Source organism: Emydura macquarii, unplaced genomic scaffold (assembly GCF_026122565.2).
Source record: "Emydura macquarii macquarii isolate MOO-44397 ecotype Brisbane River unplaced genomic scaffold, CSIRO-AGI_Emac_v2 contig_705, whole genome shotgun sequence".
In the NCBI taxonomy this organism is placed as follows: domain Eukaryota; kingdom Metazoa; phylum Chordata; order Testudines; family Chelidae; genus Emydura; species Emydura macquarii.
Window position 1 is genome coordinate 6,923,287 of NW_027130842.1, and position 20,761 is coordinate 6,944,047.

The following is a 20,761-nucleotide window of genomic DNA, read 5'->3' on the forward strand; positions in this document are numbered from 1 at the left end:
GCGGCGCCTGAGCAGCTGTAAGTGCAAGTGCAGTAATCGCGCGCCGCGCTAGCCCACGTGGGACTGCGCCAGGTCCAGTCAGTGTGTCCCGTAGCGCGCGGCCGCCAAGGATTGTGCGGCCACCTCCTCGCCATGGTGAGTAACGGCCGCGGAGGGGGGGGAGGGGAAACGGTTAAAGCTTCGCGAGGGGGCGCGCGCGCTGCCCCCGAGTCCTCCCCTCCCCCACAGACCCCGCGCCTGCTGCCGCCCTGGGGCCGTGTCACTCGCCCGCCCCTGTCCAGCAAAGGAGAAAGAGGGGCGGTGAGGAGACACACAGGGTCGGAATAGCGCTGGCCCTACGGGGAAGCGCAGCTTTCCAGGGTGATAAAACGCTGAACAGAGGCTGGCTCAGAGGTGCGTGTGTTACATACACGCAGGGCTCCACCCTCCGTCAGGGTGCAACCCTCCCGCTGACATCGGAGGGATGTGAGTGAGGAGGGCACATAGGGGTGCATTTATTTCCTGGTTTCATGCAGACCACGCTCATCACTGCAATGCCGCCCTCTACGCAGGATGGGCTTCAGAGGAGCACTTCGTAGTTTAACCCACAAGCTGTTGGTGGCAGGAGTCGAGACCGGGATTTTGAACATTGCATTTGCACCACCATTCCCCTGGAAGCTCACGCTTGGCCGTAATGGTGTATGTTGCTTACAGTCTTGCATCTCATTTTGTGATATTTCCAGACATGGGATTCCAAAACACAAACAATGTTAAAAGCATACCCTGGCAGCTGCTGTATTCTCAAACCAAGGTTTCCTGAATGCTACATAACATGTCACGTTATTTGATTTGCATTTTACAATTAAAAAGCAAGGAGGGGAAGGGTAGGCTTAGACCATAACTTACATGTTGAAAATGTTCTTCCGTCATTTTTTTTCCACCGGTTGGAATTCTGAGGGGTTACGCTGGTGGGAAAACGTTGGGAGGGGGGAGTTTCCATTCAGTTGTATTGAGAGTTGTAGAATATAATTCCAAGAAGATAATGCTTCAAATTGTTGAGGAATTCAGGATGTTGAGGTGATGAGATCGTTTATTGTACGTGGTAGTGGTTCAATTAATGATTTCATTATGAATAGCTGGGCCAGAAATATTTTTTATGGATTGCTGTCCAAGTGATATGTGGGGAGCTACATTTGCCTGTCCTGAGGAATTTCCACCTGTCCATTTCCCTGTTTCCCAGTTTGAACTTTGTCAGATATGCTCTGATGTTCAAAATACAGTTACTTGAGAACGCAGTTGAAAATCGCGTGCTATAATCAGGCTATGGCTACACTGACAGTGGCAAATTCGCTGCCATCAGATCGATTTCTCTGCATCAACTGAGCGGTCAATGCAGACCCACTCAGTCAATCCAGAAATCGACATACTAAGACCAGCTACACAAGTAGCATAGCACTGCGTCGTTCCCGTCAGTGCAGCGCAGTGAAGACAGAGCACAGAAGAGAAGCTCAGCAGTGGGCGGGAGTTATGCAAGTTTTTTGCGTACTTTGCGTAACTCCTGTCGACTGCCGCTGAATCTCACAGGTAAGTGTAGACAGGGTCCCAGTCTAAAATTCATGTTTAATGTATAATTCTGCAGAACACAAATACATAGCTGCAGTTGACACTTAGAACATGTGATATGTGCTTCTTTTGATTTCTGCAATGCATGTGGCAAGAACACATCTTTTTTGGTTTGCTTTTTAAGCCCAGCTATTTAAGAGTGTGTAACATTTTTCTGAAATTTTATAGCAAAGAATATGTGTTTGTGGGGGGTAGGGGTTCCTTAGAGAAGTTTAATATATTTCATTTTTTATAAACAGTGAGTAAGCATACCTATTCTTTTGCAGCCTCCCAGAAAGAAGAAACCCTTTATAGAGAAAAAGAAAGCTGTAACGTTTCACCTAGTGCACAGAAGTCAAAGGGACCCTTTGGCAGCTGACGATACTGCACCTCAGAGAGTTCTGTTGCCTGCACAGAAGGTAAATTTTCACTTCTACCGCTGAAGTTTGGATTAGAAATTAATATGGCAGTAGAATAAAATGGTTATAAGGTTTTCCCTTTCAGAGTCATAACTTGGGAAAAGGAGGGATGGCTTGGAAATAGGTTTTAATTAGAAGATTTCAGTCCAACCTATCATAGTGTTAGGCAGGAAGTTCTTTGCATTTTTGAGGTCACACTCAAGTCTTTATAGCTTTTTACACTCCTATATAGAGCAGTCATTTTAAAAAAAAATCTCTGTGCGCTGAATGTTTGTATAGCTTCTTTACACTCTGAGGATTGCAAAAGTTGTGTGTGTAAATTTTTTGCTCATTAAAATACAGACTATGGCACACATGGGCTGGACACCTTGTTAATTGTGCATTTAGATTGTTTTTAAAACCAAAGTTTAGTTACACTATGAAACTGATCTTCTATGTGTTGAAACAGGTTTCTTCCTCAAACCTTTAGACTAAGGTTGTTTCATTTCTGTTTTTTCTGTAAGGTGACCTTATTTTTCAAGATGTCAGGATTCCCAAGTTATGAATTTGAGATCCACCTTATTGCTAATCAATTTGAATCTGACCTAATGTATTAATCCTAATCTTGTTTATAATTTCAAGAGAGATGAGGAGCAGAGAAGAGAAGAGCAGAGGAAGTATGGTGTGTTCTTTGATGATGACTATGACTACTTGCAGCATCTAAAAGAAGCCTCTGGTCCCTCTGAGCTAGTCCCCTCTGTTGAACCTGCACGACAGAGCAGCATTGGAGTGACAGGGGAAGGGGAGATAGAGGAGGAAACACAACAAATTCCAGTAAGTACAGTATTTGCTACACTATTGACCATTCTTGTATTGTATTTTGCAGAGTTTTAAGATCCTGTAAACATGCAATCCACCTGCATGTTTAAATTTAATAACCTTCTTCAAATGTTCATGTGGTTGTAAACTACTTATGAAGGATTCTGTTTTTCTCCTAGTCAAAGGCTAGGCATTTTTGCCTATGATCAAATACGAAACTTGTTATGTCAAAGTTTATTAAAATGGCAATTCATGATCCATTTATTCTTTAGCAGCGGCAAAGCACATCAATGATTTTCATCATGGCCGTGTGAAGGTTCCTGTGTGATAGAAAGGGAGGGGATCCCATAGTAGTTGTATGAAAAAACCATGTGTGTTGCTCACACTACTTTTGCATTTGTTTATAATTGTAAAACACTCAAATGCTATGATGATCGATTGTGAAGAAATCTTAAATAAGTAATAATAAACTAGAAACTATCAAATGTTGAGAAGAGTAATGAAATGGAATCTGAAAATACAGGTGAATGCTTCCAATGTTGAGTACAGTGAAATCTTGAAATTCAGCAATAGTATGCCAGAACACTAAATGTTACTGGTTTGGAAAGCTATTAGGTAACCCTGACACACAGTGGAGTGTACAAGAGCAGTGTACAAACTGAATCAGCAATTGCTTATGTTAAGGGACCTGGGGAAATGTGGCTCTACAAAGTTTTTCAGATTTGATTAAAACTGGCACATGTGACAGTTTTTAAAATTAAATATATTTTGGCCATGTTATAAAAAGTTCTATAAAATGAATTATTTTGGAAACACTTTTTTTAAGTGTAAAGTCTCGCAAATAAAAAGCTTTAGAATGGAAATCTCAAAATGGTCTTTAGTAATGCTTATGCTGTTAAGGAAATAGAAAGTTGCTTCTGAATATTTCCTGCACAGCCATTTCCTCAGTCACTTCTTGAAAGCTTTCATAGAAGTAGAGGCACAATCTTTGTACTCAGGGAATATACATGCTAAAGGCAAAAATTTTTCATTGGCTAACTTTCATTACTAAGTCCAGTAAAGAGACAAGGTGAGTGATATATCTTTATAGGACCAACTTCTGTTTGTGAAAAAGACAATTTTTCGAGCTACACAGAGCTCTTCTTAAGTAAAGTAAAGAAACTTAGACATCAGTTAAAATCTTGTTTACTCCAGGTAAGTAAGCAGTAATTTTAAAAGGTGTGATCGCTCTTCCATCTTTAAGGCTATTTTAAATAAATAGATATGTTTTGTTTTTTGTTTAAAGGCTCCTGCTATTAAGTTGCCTTCCTCAGTGTTTGCCTCAGAGTTTGAAGAGGATGTGGGACTGTTAAATAAAGCTGCTCCTGTTTCAGGTACCATACAACTCTTTGCTGGCTTTTCTCTTGTAAAGCTAATGGTACTGTCGGGGACTAGATGAAATTATATTTTTATTAAACATGAGGGTTGTTCCTCTACTGATTAATATGAGCCTTCCATACTTGATATTATTGTTTTGCTTCAGGTACTGCTCGGTAGCAGAGGAAAGAATGTCTCCATAATTGAGGAGAACCAAAAAGTGAATCGAGATTTATTTTCTTCAGTAATTGAATCAGTGCTTTCTGCAGCTATATATAGTAACTGGTTGTAAGCTTTGGCTTTGTTGTACTATGCAAAAGTTGGACAAGGAAGAAGAGAGGGAAAGTCCTTTAGAGGGTTTTTTGTTTTGTTTTGTTTTTTTAAAGGGATTTTGTCAGTCTTTTAATGCCCTTTACTGGGATATGTATGAGTATATCTTTGTGCCCGTGTAGAGTCCCACTGAAGCAGCGGTTCATCTACACGTATCCCAGTGCGGAACTGGGGTTTTATTCTCAAAGTTTGTCTTCCTTTTTAAAAGAAAGTAAATTTCATTCAGCACCCCAGTGTTAGTGTTGTCTTAATCTGTAGTATGATTTTCATGATCTTCAGTGTTACGAAGATTCACAGTGTGCTTGTGCTATCATAAATATACTGATGTGTGCACTGATTCATGCATTCTGGTATAGCATCCATCACACTTTCTATTATTGGGGTTTAAGATCTGCAGTTCCTTCTGGCAGAAAGGGGAGTTTTAATTATAACTGTGCAGCAAACTGAAGTAGAAGATTAGTTTTGGGAGGGTGGCGGGGGTGTAATTTAGAAGGTTTTTATATTGTCTGCAATGGAACATATGTGTACTTAAAACATAAGAGAAGCAGTCATCCAAATAAGAATAAATAATGTACAACACTTGTACATAGAGCCCTTAAAAGAATTTGGCAACTACTAATCCTGAAAATACCACTGAAGTAGGTATTATTCCCATTTTACGGAAGGAAAAATTAAAGCTCAGAGGTTAATGACTTGCCCAAGGCCACAGAGGAAGTCTGTGTCGGGAAATTGAGAATTTAGGAATCTCCGCTCTTTCTCCTTCTGTGTTCAGACTGTTGGACCACACATCTGTCTGACTTCTAATAAGCAGAGTTATCGTTTTTAATTGAAACATTGTACACTGTCAGATTCAACTCAGCAACTCTGCCTCTGTACTTTTAATGAATTCTTGATTCTTTTCTTCCCTTCTTCTCCCTCCTCCTCTCCCTCCCCCCAAAAAAGGGGTTTAATATTTGAGCTCAGCAAATAGCTCCACTTAATGCAAATTAATATTTATAGTTGGGATTGTTTGTTTCAGGGAAGTGGTTTAGGGATGCCATGCCAATTTTAATGCATTCTTTTCCTTTGTAGGACCCAGATTGGATTTTGACCCTGATGTTGTCGCAGCTCTTGATGACGACTTTGACTTCAACAATCCAGATAATCTTCTCGAAGATGACTTTGTCCGAAAGGCCAATGAGCCAGGGAAAGGGGAGTGGAAAGGAGAGGATTATCGGTATATGGAGCTTTGCAGAACTCTTTATTGTCATAACAAATAATGCAGTATTGTCCTTAGTTCTTTTTTGTTTTTTTTAAATCTCACTGTTTGAAACTAAAATTGTTTCATATTTTAAATTGCAAACGTTTTTAAATTGCAAACGTTTTCGCCAGATGTCTGCCTCAAACACAGTGGGGGGGTGATGTTACAAGTCCAAATTCAAAATTTGTCTGAGTTACCAGGACTGTAAGTTCTAAATTCACAAATATATATCTAACAATGCTGTTTATTTAGTAAATTCCATAAACTAGGTTTCCAATCTTAACATAATCTCAAAGCACTTCTGGTATCATAGGCAGTAATATTACAGGTAGTCGCTGAAGTGCATTTACAAGACCTTGGTAAACTTGATACCTTACTTCATATTATTTCTAGCATTAGCTACTGGTGCTGCTACTTTCATGAGCGCAAGTAATGTTACTAGTATTAATATTTCAGCATTCCTTCGATTTTTGCTCTTTTTTCTTGTCCCATTTTCTGACGTATAACTAACCAGAAATGTTGCATTTGGAACACCAAGGGGATGACCAAGTGTGAAAGCATTTCTGGCTATCAATCCCAATCAAATATTCATTGGTAGACCCTGATTTTAACTTTGGCAGCATTTTTACTGCTAAATATTTTGATTTCTTGTATCTGCATGAGAAGACTCTTCTTTTAATTTAACTTAATTGGCATAAGTTTATGTGGTGATAAAATAACACTGGCTAGACTGTCAGGTTATACTCATTTATTAACTGGCTGATCTACACATATAATATATATATTAATACTCAGGGGCTCTGATACTGAGGATGAAGATGAGTGGGAGGATATGGATGACGATGGAAAGGACAACAACGGTAGTGATGAAGATTATGATTCAGAGGGTCCTTTGTCAGATGATGAGGGAGTTAATGGAGAGTTGAAAGAGTTTCTTTTCATGCAAGAGGAGACCAAGAGCCGTTTCACAGAATACTCCATGACTTCTTCAGTAATGAGAAGGAATGAGCAGTTGACCCTGCTAGATGAGAGATTTGAGAAGGTGAGGCAGCTCACTGATAAGGATGCTAAGAAGCCCTAAGCGTAAGAGAGAGGGGACATTTTTAAACTTATTTCTCTGCTTTTTGCCCCAGCCCACTCCTCCCAATGGTTTTGAAACTTTTTAGACTGCCTTATTTAGAAAGGGGTATGTAGCCTATCAGGTACCCCCATCGGAGATAGGCAGAGGCAACATGTGGGGGACCGCACAGGGTCACATGGTCCCCCAGATTTCTGCCTTATATTTTGCTTCTGGAGGTTTTCAAATTGTGTGGGCCATGCCCTGCTCCTCCAAACCCCCTGGCCCCCTCACAAGAGGGGCACAGAGGAACGTTCAGGAGGGCAAGAGGCCCATGCCAGTACTGCGCGGTGGGGCTCTGACAGGGAGCACCACCTCCACCCGCTGACTTCCCTAAGCAGGCCACCCGGTCTGTCTGGGCAGCGGGCAACCAAAAATTGTAACTCAGAGGGAAAAGGCTCAGTTCAGAAAGTTTGAAAACAGTCCCCAGAACATTCCTCTGTCTCTCCCTAAGGGGTAGTGCTGCCCAGTTCCAAAACCTCTGATTCTGAGTCACATAGCAGAAAGGAAATGTACACCAATGAGGCTACAATTTTAATTGAAAGGAGATTAAATGTTGATTAGATTGTCAAATTTTACTAAATAAAATGCCATGTCCACCATTACAGGATTTTTCTTGAGTACCCTAGGGGTACGGATACCCCAGTTTGAAAATCACTGCTAAGCTGATCCACATGCATAGACCCTTAGGCCTGTGCAGACTCTCATTTAATTTCACAGTGGTGACAGACATCTCTGTTCTTTGCAAATATTTTACATTACAAGAAATGAGTGAGTGTGAATTTTAAATGATTGCATAGTGTCTCAGCCCCGTATTAAAAGGCCCCGGGGATATAATCCTAACTATAGATTTCTTCTTTCCCTCTCTTCCTGCCCCCAATGATTGTAATAATTTTCATTGCTAATGGTGCAGGACCTACTCAGAGATGTGGAATCCCAAGCAGTAAAGGCTATGTGATGTCATGTGATGTCACATTTTTCCATCTGTAAAGTGGAGGTGGTATTTTAGTTCTGTGAGATGGATTTATAAGACATAATTATGTTTTTGCTTTTATGAGATTGTGTGAAAAGGTGTGGTGGAAGCATCAAGTCTAATTTTTCTACTAGGTAGTGGCAGGCTATTAATTTACTTACTTATCCCAAACAATGCCCCAAAGACAAAAGAGAAATGATCAGTAATTTGATTACATAACATTGAAAGATTTACTGTTGATAGTCTCATATCAATGGGAGTAAAGGGGAAAGCATGCTGGAGGCCTGCCTATCCTTTGCTGCTGCTACTACCGTATTGTTTTGTAGACTTATTTCAAAGAATTGCACAAGGGGAGAAAGAAATGGGAGTGAATGGAAAGAAATTATCGTTATTATCTTAGCACTGAGGAGACCTAGTCATGGAGCAGGACCTCCTTGTGCTAAGCAGTGTAAGAACAAAGATAGTCTCTGCTCTGCAGAAATTTTTGTTACAAATAGTGTGAAAATGTATTTTTAACGTCAAGAGAAGCTATTGAAAAAGATTGCATTTGTGAGATGAAGTAATCGAGACACAAATATTCATTGTTCATTTAACTTTGTGGGGTTTTTTCTCTTTTTAGTTCTTTGAACAGTTTGATGACGACGAGATTGGAGCATTGGATAATGTGGAATTAGAAGGTTTTATTCAAGCCAACAGCACTCGGCTAGAAGAAGTCCTGAATGACTTCTACAAAGAAAAAGCTAAGGAGTGTGTAAAATGCACTTTCAGAGCTACTTATGTGAATCAGAACTAACTCTAATTACATGTTACTAACTCTAGTTACATGTTATCTCACTTAAGATAAAATCTGCCTAAACTTTAATTTATGTTGATGGAGACGATATTTTTGTTTGTAGGATGCAAATAGTTTAATGTTTGTAAAGTATCCATATTTTTATTTAGAGTGGATTTCAGTTGAATTGAGTGACATACCAAAAAGTGATATGGAGTGCTTGTAATCTTATGGGAAAGGGGGTATAATCATATCCTACTTAGTAAAACTAATGTTCAGAGGCCTCCTTAGCCTTTCTGATTTTCAGGGAAGTTGCTGATTTGGACTCAGGTTTCTCCTACCATGCATCTTTCTGTTATTGCTGTTGCATTTGACCCTGCAGCAGGGTATCTCCACGACTGTTGTGATACAGCACAACCTGTTACATACGTAGTGGAATGCTTTTGTATCATGAGCTCACAGGCAACTGGTGTAGGCACTCCAGGCAGTAGGCTTTACAGATCATACCCATAGAGAAGCTCTCTGTCTGCTGTTTCCAGTTCCTGTTTCCTCTGTGCCTTCACTTCCTCTTTCTGGTCACTCCAAGTCATGCTGTGCCCTATACTGCCTAATTGAATACTTTTGACCTAATTTTTTGCATTCAGGTCCAGGGGACCAGTGAGCCAGTAGGTTCACTAATGTTTTTCCCCTTCTTCATTCAGAATATTCTGTGCCAAATATTCTTGAAAGTAGAGGCAGCCTACTTAGCAATCTACTTCTGACAGTGCAGATGTTAAATTGGCTGGCTATTTTGGAGATTTCATAGAATCACAGAAGATCAGGGTTGGAAGGGACCTCAGGAGGTCATCTAGTGCAACCTTCTGCTCAAAGCAGGACCAACCCCACCTAAATCATCCCAGCCAGGGCTTTGTCAAGCTGCAGCTTAAAAACCTCTAAGTTTGGAGATTCCACCATCTCCCTAAGTAACTCATTTCAGTGCTTCACCACCCTCCTAGTGAAAAAGCTTTTCCTAATATCCAACCTAGACCTCCCCCACTGCAACTTGAGATCATTGCTCCTTGTCCTGTCATCTGCCACCACTGAGAACACCCTAGCTCCATCCCCTTTGAAACCCCTTGAGGTAGCTGAAGACTATCAAATCCCCCCTCACTCTTCTCTTCTGCAGACTTAACAAGCCTAGTTCCCTCAGCCTCTCCTCATAAGTCATGTGCTCCAGCCCCCTAATCATTCCTCCTCTGGACTCTCTCCAATTTGTTCACATTCTTTCTGTAGTGGGGGGCCCAAAACTGGACACATTACTCCAGATGTGGCCTCACCAGTGCTGAATAGAGGGGAATAATCACTTCTCTCGATTTGCTGGCAGTGCTCCTACTAATGCAGCCCAGTATACTGTTAGCCTTCTTGACAACGAGAGCACACTGTTAACTCATATCCAGCTTCTTGTCCACTGTAACTCCCAGGTCCTTTCCTGCCAAACTGCTGCTTAGCCAGTCAGTCCTAATCTGTAGCAGTGCATGGGATTCTTCCATCCTAGGTGCAGGACTCTGTACTTGTCCTTGTTGATCCTCATTTGTGGAGAGAGAGGGTAGGGGAAGGAAATTTTGATGTCATCGTATGATTTATTTTTTTTTTTTAGCACATGTAGGAATGGCATTCCTGTCTTTTGGGTGTTTTTTTTTTTTTTGTTTTTTTTTAAACATGATCATAAATTTAAATAAAAGGGGTGGAGGGACAGGGTCAGCTCTTCGTTCTTTTTTTCAGCATTAAGAAGTTATAGTGACATTCTTGTTTTTTCCTTTTCCTGTCTCCAACTCTCTTCTGTTATATTCTCCAAAAGCTGTGTGAAACCCGATGCTCTTGAACCAAGAGAAGATTTAGATTCTCCCCTTAACGAGAAGGGTGAGGAGGAAGAAGAAGAAGAAATCATAACTTTAGTTATTAAGGAACCCAAAGAGAAGTGGGATTGTGAATCTATTTTGAGTAAGTATGTGAAGCTCTTACTTTTTCCAGGGTTGGTAAAGCAGGTGGTAGATTGTCTTGTTACTTGTAGCAAGATTTTTAGTTAAAATAGCATCTGTTTTTCTGTGCTTTTGACTGGCACATAACTGCATGCATTCTCATTAAAGAAATTTTGGTCATGGAGTATATTAAGTGCACTAAAACATAACTAATTGCCATGAGTCTTTCAAACTTAATGTATAACTTTTTTTAAAATTGCTATGGAAAAGGATCACATTAGTTTTCAGTGTACAATCCTCCATTATATGCATTTTCTTTCTTGCCTTAGGTACATACTCAAATTTGTATAATCATCCAAAACTTATTGAGGAGCCATCAAAGGTAAAACCATTAGGTTTATTTTCTAGACTATATCAAGCTTACAGAAATCTAAGCTGCAGCGTGGTTTATAGAGTCAAGACAGTTACTTTCATGTTGGATGTATTTGTCTTTGAGTTGACCTGCAAATGGGATGGGGAGGTAAGAATGTTGTGTCTGTTTTGCTGTTTCATGATTTTTAAAACGTTTGGAAGGTGAGTTGTTCTTTTTCCAAAGTGAGGGAGGAGCTAAGAGAGGAAGAATCATTTTTACATTGAATATCCAACATTTTCATAACTTGTTTTTTCCTGGAGAACTGTGGATAGCTGAAGAATGTTATATTATATCCCAAATATCAGAGTGTGACCTGTGCACATTTGAGATCTTTTGAGATCATTTGAGTTCTTTGAAGGTGGATCTCTACTGATCCTTTGAGGACTGAGATCATCCACTGCAGTTCTTTTGTCCTCCAGGGAGTTCCCCAGCAAAATTAAAATAAACTAGATATTTCCAAGGTTTAAAAAAAGAAGCAAACCTTGTTTTTTTTGAGACCTTCTTATGAAGAAGCAAAGATACATCCCTAATTTTTTTCCTTGTTAGTCACCTTTGAAGTAAAATTTAAATAAAAGAAGGGAAAAAGAGTAACATTAGATATAACTTTTTAAGGGCAATTTCTGCCCACAGATATGTGCATGTAGTTCTTGTTGACTTTCATGGGGAATCGTGCATCTATTTAAGGGCAAAATTTGGCTTGTGTGTTCACTATTGAAAAATTTGCAGCATTATTGATAGTTCTATGCTGTTGCTGGTAAGCAAGGGTGATCTGTAACCCTTGGAAGAAAAGCTGGGGGAGGATAGAGGGTTAAAGACAACTAATTCATTGATGTATTATCTGTCTGTATTTTAGTCCAAACCAATCAAAATTTCTCACAAGACTGGAATCCCACTGGGTATCTTGCCTCAGAGAGGTTTTACAGCGAAGCAGACTGAACGTATCCAAATGATTAATCAAAGTGATCTGCCCAAAGTATCCACGCAGCCGCGTTCCAAAAATGAGAGCACAGAGGATCGAAAAGCTAGAAAACAGGCTATAAAAGAAGAACGAAAGGTGAAATTTATTTTTTAAATATTTTAAGAAAGACCCACATGAAAATGTGTTGCTCTGTTACTTGGTATTTTTTTAAAACCATTTTTTCTTTTAAAGCCCATCTATTTTGTTTCTGGAAACTAATGAGAAAAATTTCACTGGTCTTGAAGGGTTGATTTCTGTATCTTTCTGGAAAATACCATCCACTGGGAAGTTTGATTATTTTTCCCAAAAGTAGGAAAATGTTTTCTTGGTTATCATCCCTCAAAGTTCCTCGGTTTCTTTCAATTTCCATTTCTCTCTACTTAGAGGAAAAACTATCTGCTCTTAGCTTCTGCCATGGGTGCCATTTCAGATTTTTGGGGGACTGGGCTACTTAGGCTCCTGAAAACTCTATTTTTTTGCCAATGATATCTTAGATATGGTGCTCCTGTCAGCTAATTTCTAATTCCTATATAAAGAAAGAAAATTAAATAAATATTGGACCCACTCAGCTCTAATACTAACATGTTCTGACATCTTGTGTCAAGTCACTTAAGGGACACTGGTTAAGTTTCGAATGTTAACATATGTTCTTACTTCGTTACAAACTCTTGAATACAACAATTGAAACAATGGTAGAAAAATCTAGATTACTTTCTATCATTAGGCTACTTACTTTTTGCGGTTCACTAAGCTTGGAATAGATCGCTTAACTTTTGGAAGCATCCTACGAGGGAAAGGCCCTTTGAGTTTATACTGCACTTACCTGGAGTTATAGGGGGTGTTACCAAACTACAAATAATAGACTAGAAACTGACTTTAAACTGGAATGAAACTGACACTTATGTAAAAATAATAGATATGGTGTTCTTTTTATTTGCCTTCTGCTTTTTGAGCCTTTAGTGTGCACTAGGGTCACATTTGAAGCTTTTGTCACATCCATGAGGGCTAGAAACTTACTTTTCCTTTAAGAATGAAGGCAGAAATCATCACATATCCACTTGACTTCAGGAGCTGGGGCTTTAAGAAAAACCATAATCATGAGACTTATGACAATCATGAGAGTTGGCAACACTGCTTACACTTATGTTTAAAGGCTAATTACTTTCCAGAAGGCTCTTAAACCCAACACTACAGTGATTGAGTTGCAGTTCTCACAGGAAAATATTTAAAACCAAACACACAGAAAATTCCACATTTAAAAAAATTTTTTTGAGAAAATAATTGAATCTTCTGAGGTATATCAGGGGCACTGCAGGCAGGAAAGGAAAATAAACAGGCACAGGAGCTCTGAGCAGCTCTTCCTCTTGGAAAAAAAAATGGATGGTCACATCTTCCAGTCCTTAATCAGATAAAACTTGTGTTGTAATCAGCGCCTCCACAGATACCGCAAATCTCCCTCTTTTCTGAATGTAACCTTGGCTCAGAGGGCTTGGCTGTATTTCTTCTGAGTCCCCTGCGTTCTCTCTTCAACATCCCCAATTCCCCCTCCAGAGGGATTTCTGTCTACAGGCTCCTCTAGACTTCCAGATCCTTAATCTAATCCCCAGGCCTTTCTTAATCACCCTGCCTCTGTAAACAAAATATTGATGCCCTGCCACAAGGGCACAAGCTGGGAGCAGCCCCTCTCCTCTGCAAAACAAACATTCCAAACTCAGGTTGCCTTGGTGCTAAGATGTGCACAGCGGTCAGATCTCCTGTTCAAAGCTGGGGGGGAAGCTCCTGCCCCCCCCCCATAATGGCACCCTACATGGCTTCTCCCTCTCTGTTTCTCTTAAGTCTTTGGCCTGTTTTTTCCTGGGGCTGTTAGTATTGAAATAAATTCACTTTCTACTTTTAATTTCTTTGGCTATGGTTGCCACTGCCCTTTCCATTTCTTTGTTTCACCTGTTCTGACCTTTTTAAATGTTGCATCATGCAGCCACTTGCACAGGAAAAACAGGAGAGAGAACTGAAACTGGAGTCTTTTTGCCATATAGGAGGCTGACATGCTTCAAACTGGGAAAAGAGGATGTGAAGCAGCATGTGTCTAGAACTCAGCTATGAGGGGCACCTTGCAGTACAGGGGCTACAATACTGCTGCAGCGCTGCAGCTACTCCACTGTAGCATAGACGCTTACTTCCATCAGTGTAGTGGTGACTACACTGGGGCATAGGTTGTCTTAACTACATCTCAAGGGTCTGAATTTTTCACACCCCTGAGTGATGTAGCTAAATCAACAAGTTTTATATGTAGACCAGGCCTTATTTAAGCATGTCTCTGAAAGTTATTCAGATATCTATCTTGGATTGTGAAGATGTTGGGAGTAAACTATATACTTCTCTGCAAATCTTGAAAATAGGTTTAATGTATAAATCATTCATGTTTGCAGGAACGGAGAACGGAGAAGAAAGCCAACAAATTAGCCTTCAAGATGGAAAAAACAAGGCAAGAAAAAGAACTGCTCAATCTGAGACAGAATGTTCAAGGGCTCAAGCTGTCATAATGGAATAAATGACTCTCATATTGTGGAAAGTTCTTTGCATTGTTCTTTGTGCTAGGATCTTGGGAAAAGAGAGGACTTTTTTAATCTTGTCCTATCATGGACAGAAGTTCATAACATGGTATTTGAATTTTTCTATAACCAGATCCAGTAACTTACCATCTTTTTTTAAATGTAAACATGAACTGAATCAATTTTTGATTGATTACAAATTTAAATTTATAGTAGTATTACTGTATTTTTCTGTCATGAACATACCGTGCCCGCTATTTATAAAATAAGTTACACTGGGAGTGTGTTATGATACTTAAATTACAGAAAAAATATATTTTTCTATGAAACCATCTTTGTACATACTAAGAAAATTTCACTATTGTGATTCAAGAGATCTCATTGTTGTTTCTAGATTTGATTTACCTATCTGAATGTGCATAAACTAATTCTTTCTGTCCCTTTTAGTGGTATTTCAGTGCAGGCTCAGTTGGAAACGATGCTTTGACCTTAGCACAGTTCTGTATATCAAGAATATACAGTATTTTCCCCCAAGCCCTGTCCTGTTATCTGAGGTATCTGTTGCTGTTTGAATACTATTGTGAAGAATACTGGAAAATAGTATTTTGAGAGAGATGTTTAGAAAGCGGTTGTGAACTTAGGCAACCCTTTAATTTAAATGGTTGTGGTTTCCATTTAATGTAGCAGTTGAAATATAATGCAAGATTTAGATTATGCAGTTAAAATCGAAGTTAGCAACATTAACATCATTTCCTGTTGAAATTAACTTGCTTTTACTGATCAGTCTTGTATACTTTGTTTGCTATAAAATATTAAAACAATAAGTCAAAACTACACACAACCAGGAAAAAAGGAGGAGCATATGCTACGTGTGTGAGACACAACAAAAATTCTGTTGCATTTCTTGACTTTCTGGGACCTTAACTCTGCAGCCTTAGCATTGCGCTGTGAGGGAGCCAAACTACAAATGCAAACATCAGGGCTGTACAGGGTCAAAATCATTCATGACCTGGGCAGGAACCTCTTGGAGATGGGCATTGTCTCATCCCAAGCAGACACCCTAGACCAGTGGTTCTTAACCTTTCCAAACTACTGTACCCCTGAAGCCTGAGTCCCACCCCCACGGGGCTGAGGCATGTAACTTAGTTTCATGGCGCCCCTGTGGCTCCAGGCAATTGCCTTTCTTGCCACCCCCAATACCAGCTCTGCACTTGCGACCCCTCTAAAACCCCAGGTTAAGAAACACTGCCCTAGACTGTACCATTGAATCTGCATTGGCTTTGATGTTTGCCATTTTGTTGATGGCAACAGGGCTATGCACCTGAATAAGGTGAGCAAGAATTGCCCCTTTCATTAACAGAAAAGGGAAGTACCTCATCTCTGTAGTTCTATAGGACCACAACACGAACATCCTTTCATGCCATCTTGCCACTATCAGCTCAACGTTAAAGCCTCTGTATATGCTGCGTATAGGTGGGAAGTTCTGGTAGAATCCTAACCTATGTCTATGATAGAGTGCTATTTTGGAAGAATTCTGGACAGGACCTCAGGATGTAAGGGGGAGAGAATTTAAATTACTGCTAATTTAATTTAATCATCCCAGCTGGATCAATCTGAACACCTTGGGGTTGGTCCCTGTGCAGCTTAAAAGGGGGGAAAGTTTTCAGTTTGTCAAGTTTTTGTCAGGTTTTTTTCATTGCTCTTGGTAGTTTTTTTTAAGCTCTTCAGCACAGTATTTCTTTCCTCGATGGGTCTGATGTAATTACTTTTTAAAATTTCTGTTCATCCCTAGTTTGAAATGACTCAGCAGTACCTACATTTCCCTTACTTAGCAAAAAGTACCTACATTTTCCCTTATTTAGCAGAAAGCAGTGTGAATCCTCTGTGTACAGAAACTGTTCAGAATGCTTTGGTTATAATATCTACAGCTGCTTGTGAGATTGAACTATTGAGATTCAAACCTAAAACCAGTTTCCTTTTCTCTTAAATCTCTTCCCGATTCAGTATTAACCCAATCTTTAGCAATTAACCCATCTGATTATGGTATCTGGGAGAGAAAAATCTTGTTGTAGTCCTGTGTGACAAAAACATCTTTGTTAAGGCTTTCATTTGACTTCTAGCTATACTAGTTTTCATGTATATTACAGGATGGGGCAGGATGCATGTGTCATAATTGTTAATTATTTGGTTGCTAATAACTGGCAACTTGGTTTATTGCAAGCATGTGAACTGTGTAGGTGGACAAATTTCACTTATCACCCATGTTTCCTGAAAGTGTTTAAAGACGGAATTTGAGAAATGTGCATGTAGAGATGAGTCAGATGAAGGAATTAAATGGAACAGGTGAGTAACTTGCAAATATTTTGAGTAAAGTATAATGTGGGTTAGTAAACATGAAAGTGAGTTTTATTAGAAATATTGCCACGTTTTAACAAGTTCTGTGATCTATCTGCTGCTGTACACTTCTGAAGTGCACAAACCATAATCCTCTGTAGCTGGATATTATGTTAGGTTGCTAAAGCAGAGATGGGAAGTCATGAAAAAGGATAGTCTGCTTGCAGCTAGTTTTACTGCCAAAACTCTGAGCCACATCAGGCAAGAAAATCTTCATTTTATTTTCTCCCACATACCTAAAGAATAATCACAATGTCTTCAGCTATTCTGAATTTGATTTGCCACAGTCCATGTCCCAATATGCCTCAAATTATGCCCAGAAAATGGGAGTGATACTATATAAAGCCAGTTTGGTAATGATTTTATGCTCTAGTTGCTTACAGGAAGGTGAAGCAGGCCTATTCTCAGTGCTGCTTCATTACTGCATTATTTCCGTTTTCTTCTGTTTCACCACCTCTGTAGAGTAAAAATGAATGAAAGGTAAAGAGAACAAGAACAGGCTAGAGCAGGAGCAAAGACACAATGGGGAAGTCAATAGTCGTTTTTAAAAGGGAGAGAACAATGGGCAGAATGGAGCATAGAGGCTTAGAAAGATGTTGGTTGGAAATAATTAAATTGAGGGGAGGTAATGGAACAGTGCAAAAGGTTATAGAATTACTTTGGTCCTCCATTGGTAATAAACAAATGGTTGTAATCAGGTTACAATATATATATCTGAGTATTCTTTTCCTAATGTCTGCTGTAATAAAAAAGCTTGCAAAGAGTCTCATACTGATCTGAGTGGCAAACCTTATCTTCACTTCTATAACATCACGTGCAGACCCTTACACTTACAAGTCTGTCATCGTTTTTCCTCCCCAAGCAAGTTTTTGCTTGAGTTTACCTGTAAAGAGGTCCAATCTACTGTTTTTGCCTAATGCTGGGTTCAGTGTGGAAAGAGTGATATTGTTTGTGTTGTGTTAAGACATGGTACTATTGCTGGTTTTGGAAAAAACTTTGATTGAACCATTTTCCCATTGAAAAATGCAGTTGCTTCTAAATTAAATTGCTTAGCCTTTGTTGCTTCCCAAAATGTCTGCAGTTATCTTTCAATATTGGGTTTGGTACAACATAACTTTAAGATGGAGAGGCAGCTTCTGCCTAAATATATGCAAACTTATAATTGAGTGGGGTTGTGGTACAGGATGTTAGCTGGTATGCCTTTATTTTTATATTTATTTATTTATTTATTAATGAGCCTACTACTTGGCTTAGTCTGGATCACTCCTAGCTATTTGAGCAAATGCTAAATTTCTGCTAGCCCTTTAATACAAAATTACCTTTCACAAGTGAACGTTACTTATCTACTATAAAATAAAATCTTTCTTGGACATTTAATGCATCTGCTAAATATTCTGTCACAAAAGACAAAAGGCTGTCTCAAATTTGTAATAGCCACAAAAGGGTTTGCTGCTTCAAAAATATAGACAGTCATCTTCAAGTTGATTGGGTCACTGTGTCCATAAGGGTCCTAATTTTTTTGTAGCTTATGACTTAAAAGGATTGGAATAAAGTAAAACGTCAGTGTGGACATTCAGCTTCTTTTCTGGTGAGCTGTAATCTCTGTAGTGACACTCTATATTGTATCACATCTCCACTCTCCTAGTATGATGTCATTATAGAATGACGTTCTGAGCTATATTCCAGTCAGCATGAGGAAGATCAGGTCTACTTTAATCTCAGTATATGACTTTGCAGCACTGATTTCCTTATATTCTAAATCAAAGATACTCCTTTTGTTATTTCAGAGTGTATATGGCAATCTCAGCTTTTGCTTACACAAGTTAGAGTTCCAGTCTCATACAATACATTCCAGATATTAAAATTCTAAGGAAATCAAAAGTTAACACCTTCACAAATGTTAGTTACACCATTCCTTGGTCTAGGTATATCTAAAGCCTCAGTAGCACTTGTTAAAGATGGTTCCTCGTGACTGGATAGCTGCTGAGAGAGCCTTTCAACTCCAGGTAGAAGATTTTAATCTGGTATGATCAGTGGAGCTGGTTGGCATTTTTAACTTACAATCAATCAGTTGATTTTGTTTTTTACAGATTTTTATTGTATGAGATAAATGGAATTTCTCAAACTGAAACAGGCTTTTTTAATTTGTCATTTTTAGAGAACTGGTTTTAGGTTTTACAAATCTTTACTTCTCTCCTGTTTCGTACTTGGTTCTTCTAGAAAAGTCAGGGTGAAGGGAATAAAATGTTATTTTATCTCACTACTTTTCTAAAAAAATGTTCAGTGTTCTGGTGAAGGCAGGAAGTGAGCAGTGGGAATTTTTCACTCTTTTGAAAAGGAATATCTTAAATGTTAAACTGCTTAAAATGTGTCTTAATTAAGAACATAGTCCAATGTGCTTTTCTCATGAAAAGTTTTCATTTTCAATGGAAAATGATCACTGAAAATTTTTGACCAGTTCTAATGGGTAATAATAAGTAAAACTTGCCATTAGCTGATGGCTGTTTTAGCCTATGGAAATAAACTGTTGCAGTCACTTAAGAGAAAATTATCACCACCAAAATTAGCATGTGTGTGGGCAAAGTTAGCAGATTTGAACTGCCTTTTTACCACCCCCTAGAGGTGGCCCACTCTACATCAAGGTTGGGAAGCCTGCACTCCTGGTAAATGTGCCTGTATTTGTCTACATTTGTCTCTAGAATTGCCAATCTGCCATCTGTCACAATGGGTGATACTAATGCACAAAGCAATCTATACAGGAGGTGTATCCACATGTCTGCATCATGCTAGGAATGCTCACCACTTAACACACTCAAGGGGGGATGGCAGCTGCACCCCCAGGAAGCCTTCCTGCCTTTTGAAACAGGGTCAATAAGATTTAGGAAGATATAAGCAGAAGGAAAAAAGGCTATTTTGTTTATCCATTGCTGGATGGACACAAGGGGCCAGAGCTTTTGTAATCTAAGAAAGCTGGATCCTTGAACCCAGGGGATTGAACTCTGGAAACCCTAAAGGTGAGAAAACTGCTTAGACCAAGATTGTAACTTGCTGAAGTTAAGGTTTCATCACTAGAAAGTGTTTTTTCTTTTACTTCTAACCATAACTGTCTTCTAGTCTTACTTATTATCAGTTAAGTATCTGTTGCTTGTTAATAAACTTACTCTTGATTTGTTACAAAACTGTCTGAGTGTTGTGTATTAAACTGAAGGGTAAAATATGCAGTTAAAGTAGCAGACTGATGTGTAGTCTGTCTCTTTAGTGGCAGCAAACTTGATAACTTCTGTGAGGGTCCAGTGGGAGAGACTAAATGCTGCAGAAAGACATCTCTGGGAAACTCGGGAATATAGAGTTCCTGAAGTCCTCATATTTAATAATGGGCCTCTTACCTATGAACATTCCTAGCATTTGCACAGGGCTTTTATTTTGAACATTGTATTAATAGTCCACATTCTCCCCAGAGCAATAGGGAAGTGAAGGGAGCAGTGTGTACTTTAAAAAGACTTCTGCAAAAATCACTGGACCCATATAAAGCATTCCTTGGCATATCTGTCGTCATTGCTTGTGTCTGGACTATCTCCAGCAGAACTTATGATGGGAAGATGACTCAGGATGCCTTTACCTGACATAGCTTAAACCTAAGTTGTCCAACATGAAGCAATTTTAAAAACGGGATGCTGAGATAAAAATTTGGTAGTAACAAAACTTGAATATTGGACACAGAACAAAAGCACTACCTGAACTGAGATCAGGGAACAAAGTTTGGCTCAAAAGCTCCCAGACATTTGGAACTGTTCAGATGTTGGCAGAAATTCCCACATCCTAGCTAGTGGTGACTCCACAAGTACTTCTCTTGAGGAACTGGGTTCATCTTCAGTATTTCCCGATAAGGAAGAAAGGATCT

General features: G+C 39.2%; 2 protein-coding genes across 2 annotated transcripts in view; both read left to right on the top strand.

The window, feature by feature from the left end:
* Positions 1–20,039, top strand: LTV1 (LTV1 ribosome biogenesis factor). The gene is made up of 11 exons (XM_067542359.1): positions 1–135; positions 1,869–2,000; positions 2,622–2,813; positions 4,084–4,171; positions 5,556–5,700; positions 6,520–6,766; positions 8,434–8,561; positions 10,424–10,566; positions 10,874–10,926; positions 11,810–12,010; positions 14,344–20,039. Exons 1-11 carry the CDS (start codon positions 133–135, stop codon positions 14,455–14,457), a joined length of 1,446 nt encoding a protein of 481 aa, XP_067398460.1. The 5' UTR covers positions 1–132; the 3' UTR covers positions 14,458–20,039.
* ZC2HC1B (zinc finger C2HC-type containing 1B) overlaps positions 16,779–20,761 on the top strand; it is a 17,181-nt gene continuing 13,198 nt past the window's right edge. The window contains exon 1 of the mRNA XM_067542234.1: positions 16,779–16,809. Within this exon, the coding sequence (XP_067398335.1) occupies positions 16,779–16,809 (31 nt within the window). The remainder of the gene's footprint in view (positions 16,810–20,761) is intronic.

Excerpts from the sequence above, each read along its gene's own strand:
- LTV1 (XM_067542359.1), top strand. Across the intron at positions 8,562-10,423 it reads TACAAAGAAAAAGCTAAGGA|CTGTGTGAAACCCGATGCTC; the intron begins GTGTGTAAAATG and ends ATTCTCCAAAAG. Across the intron at positions 10,927-11,809 it reads TTATTGAGGAGCCATCAAAG|TCCAAACCAATCAAAATTTC; the intron begins GTAAAACCATTA and ends TCTGTATTTTAG.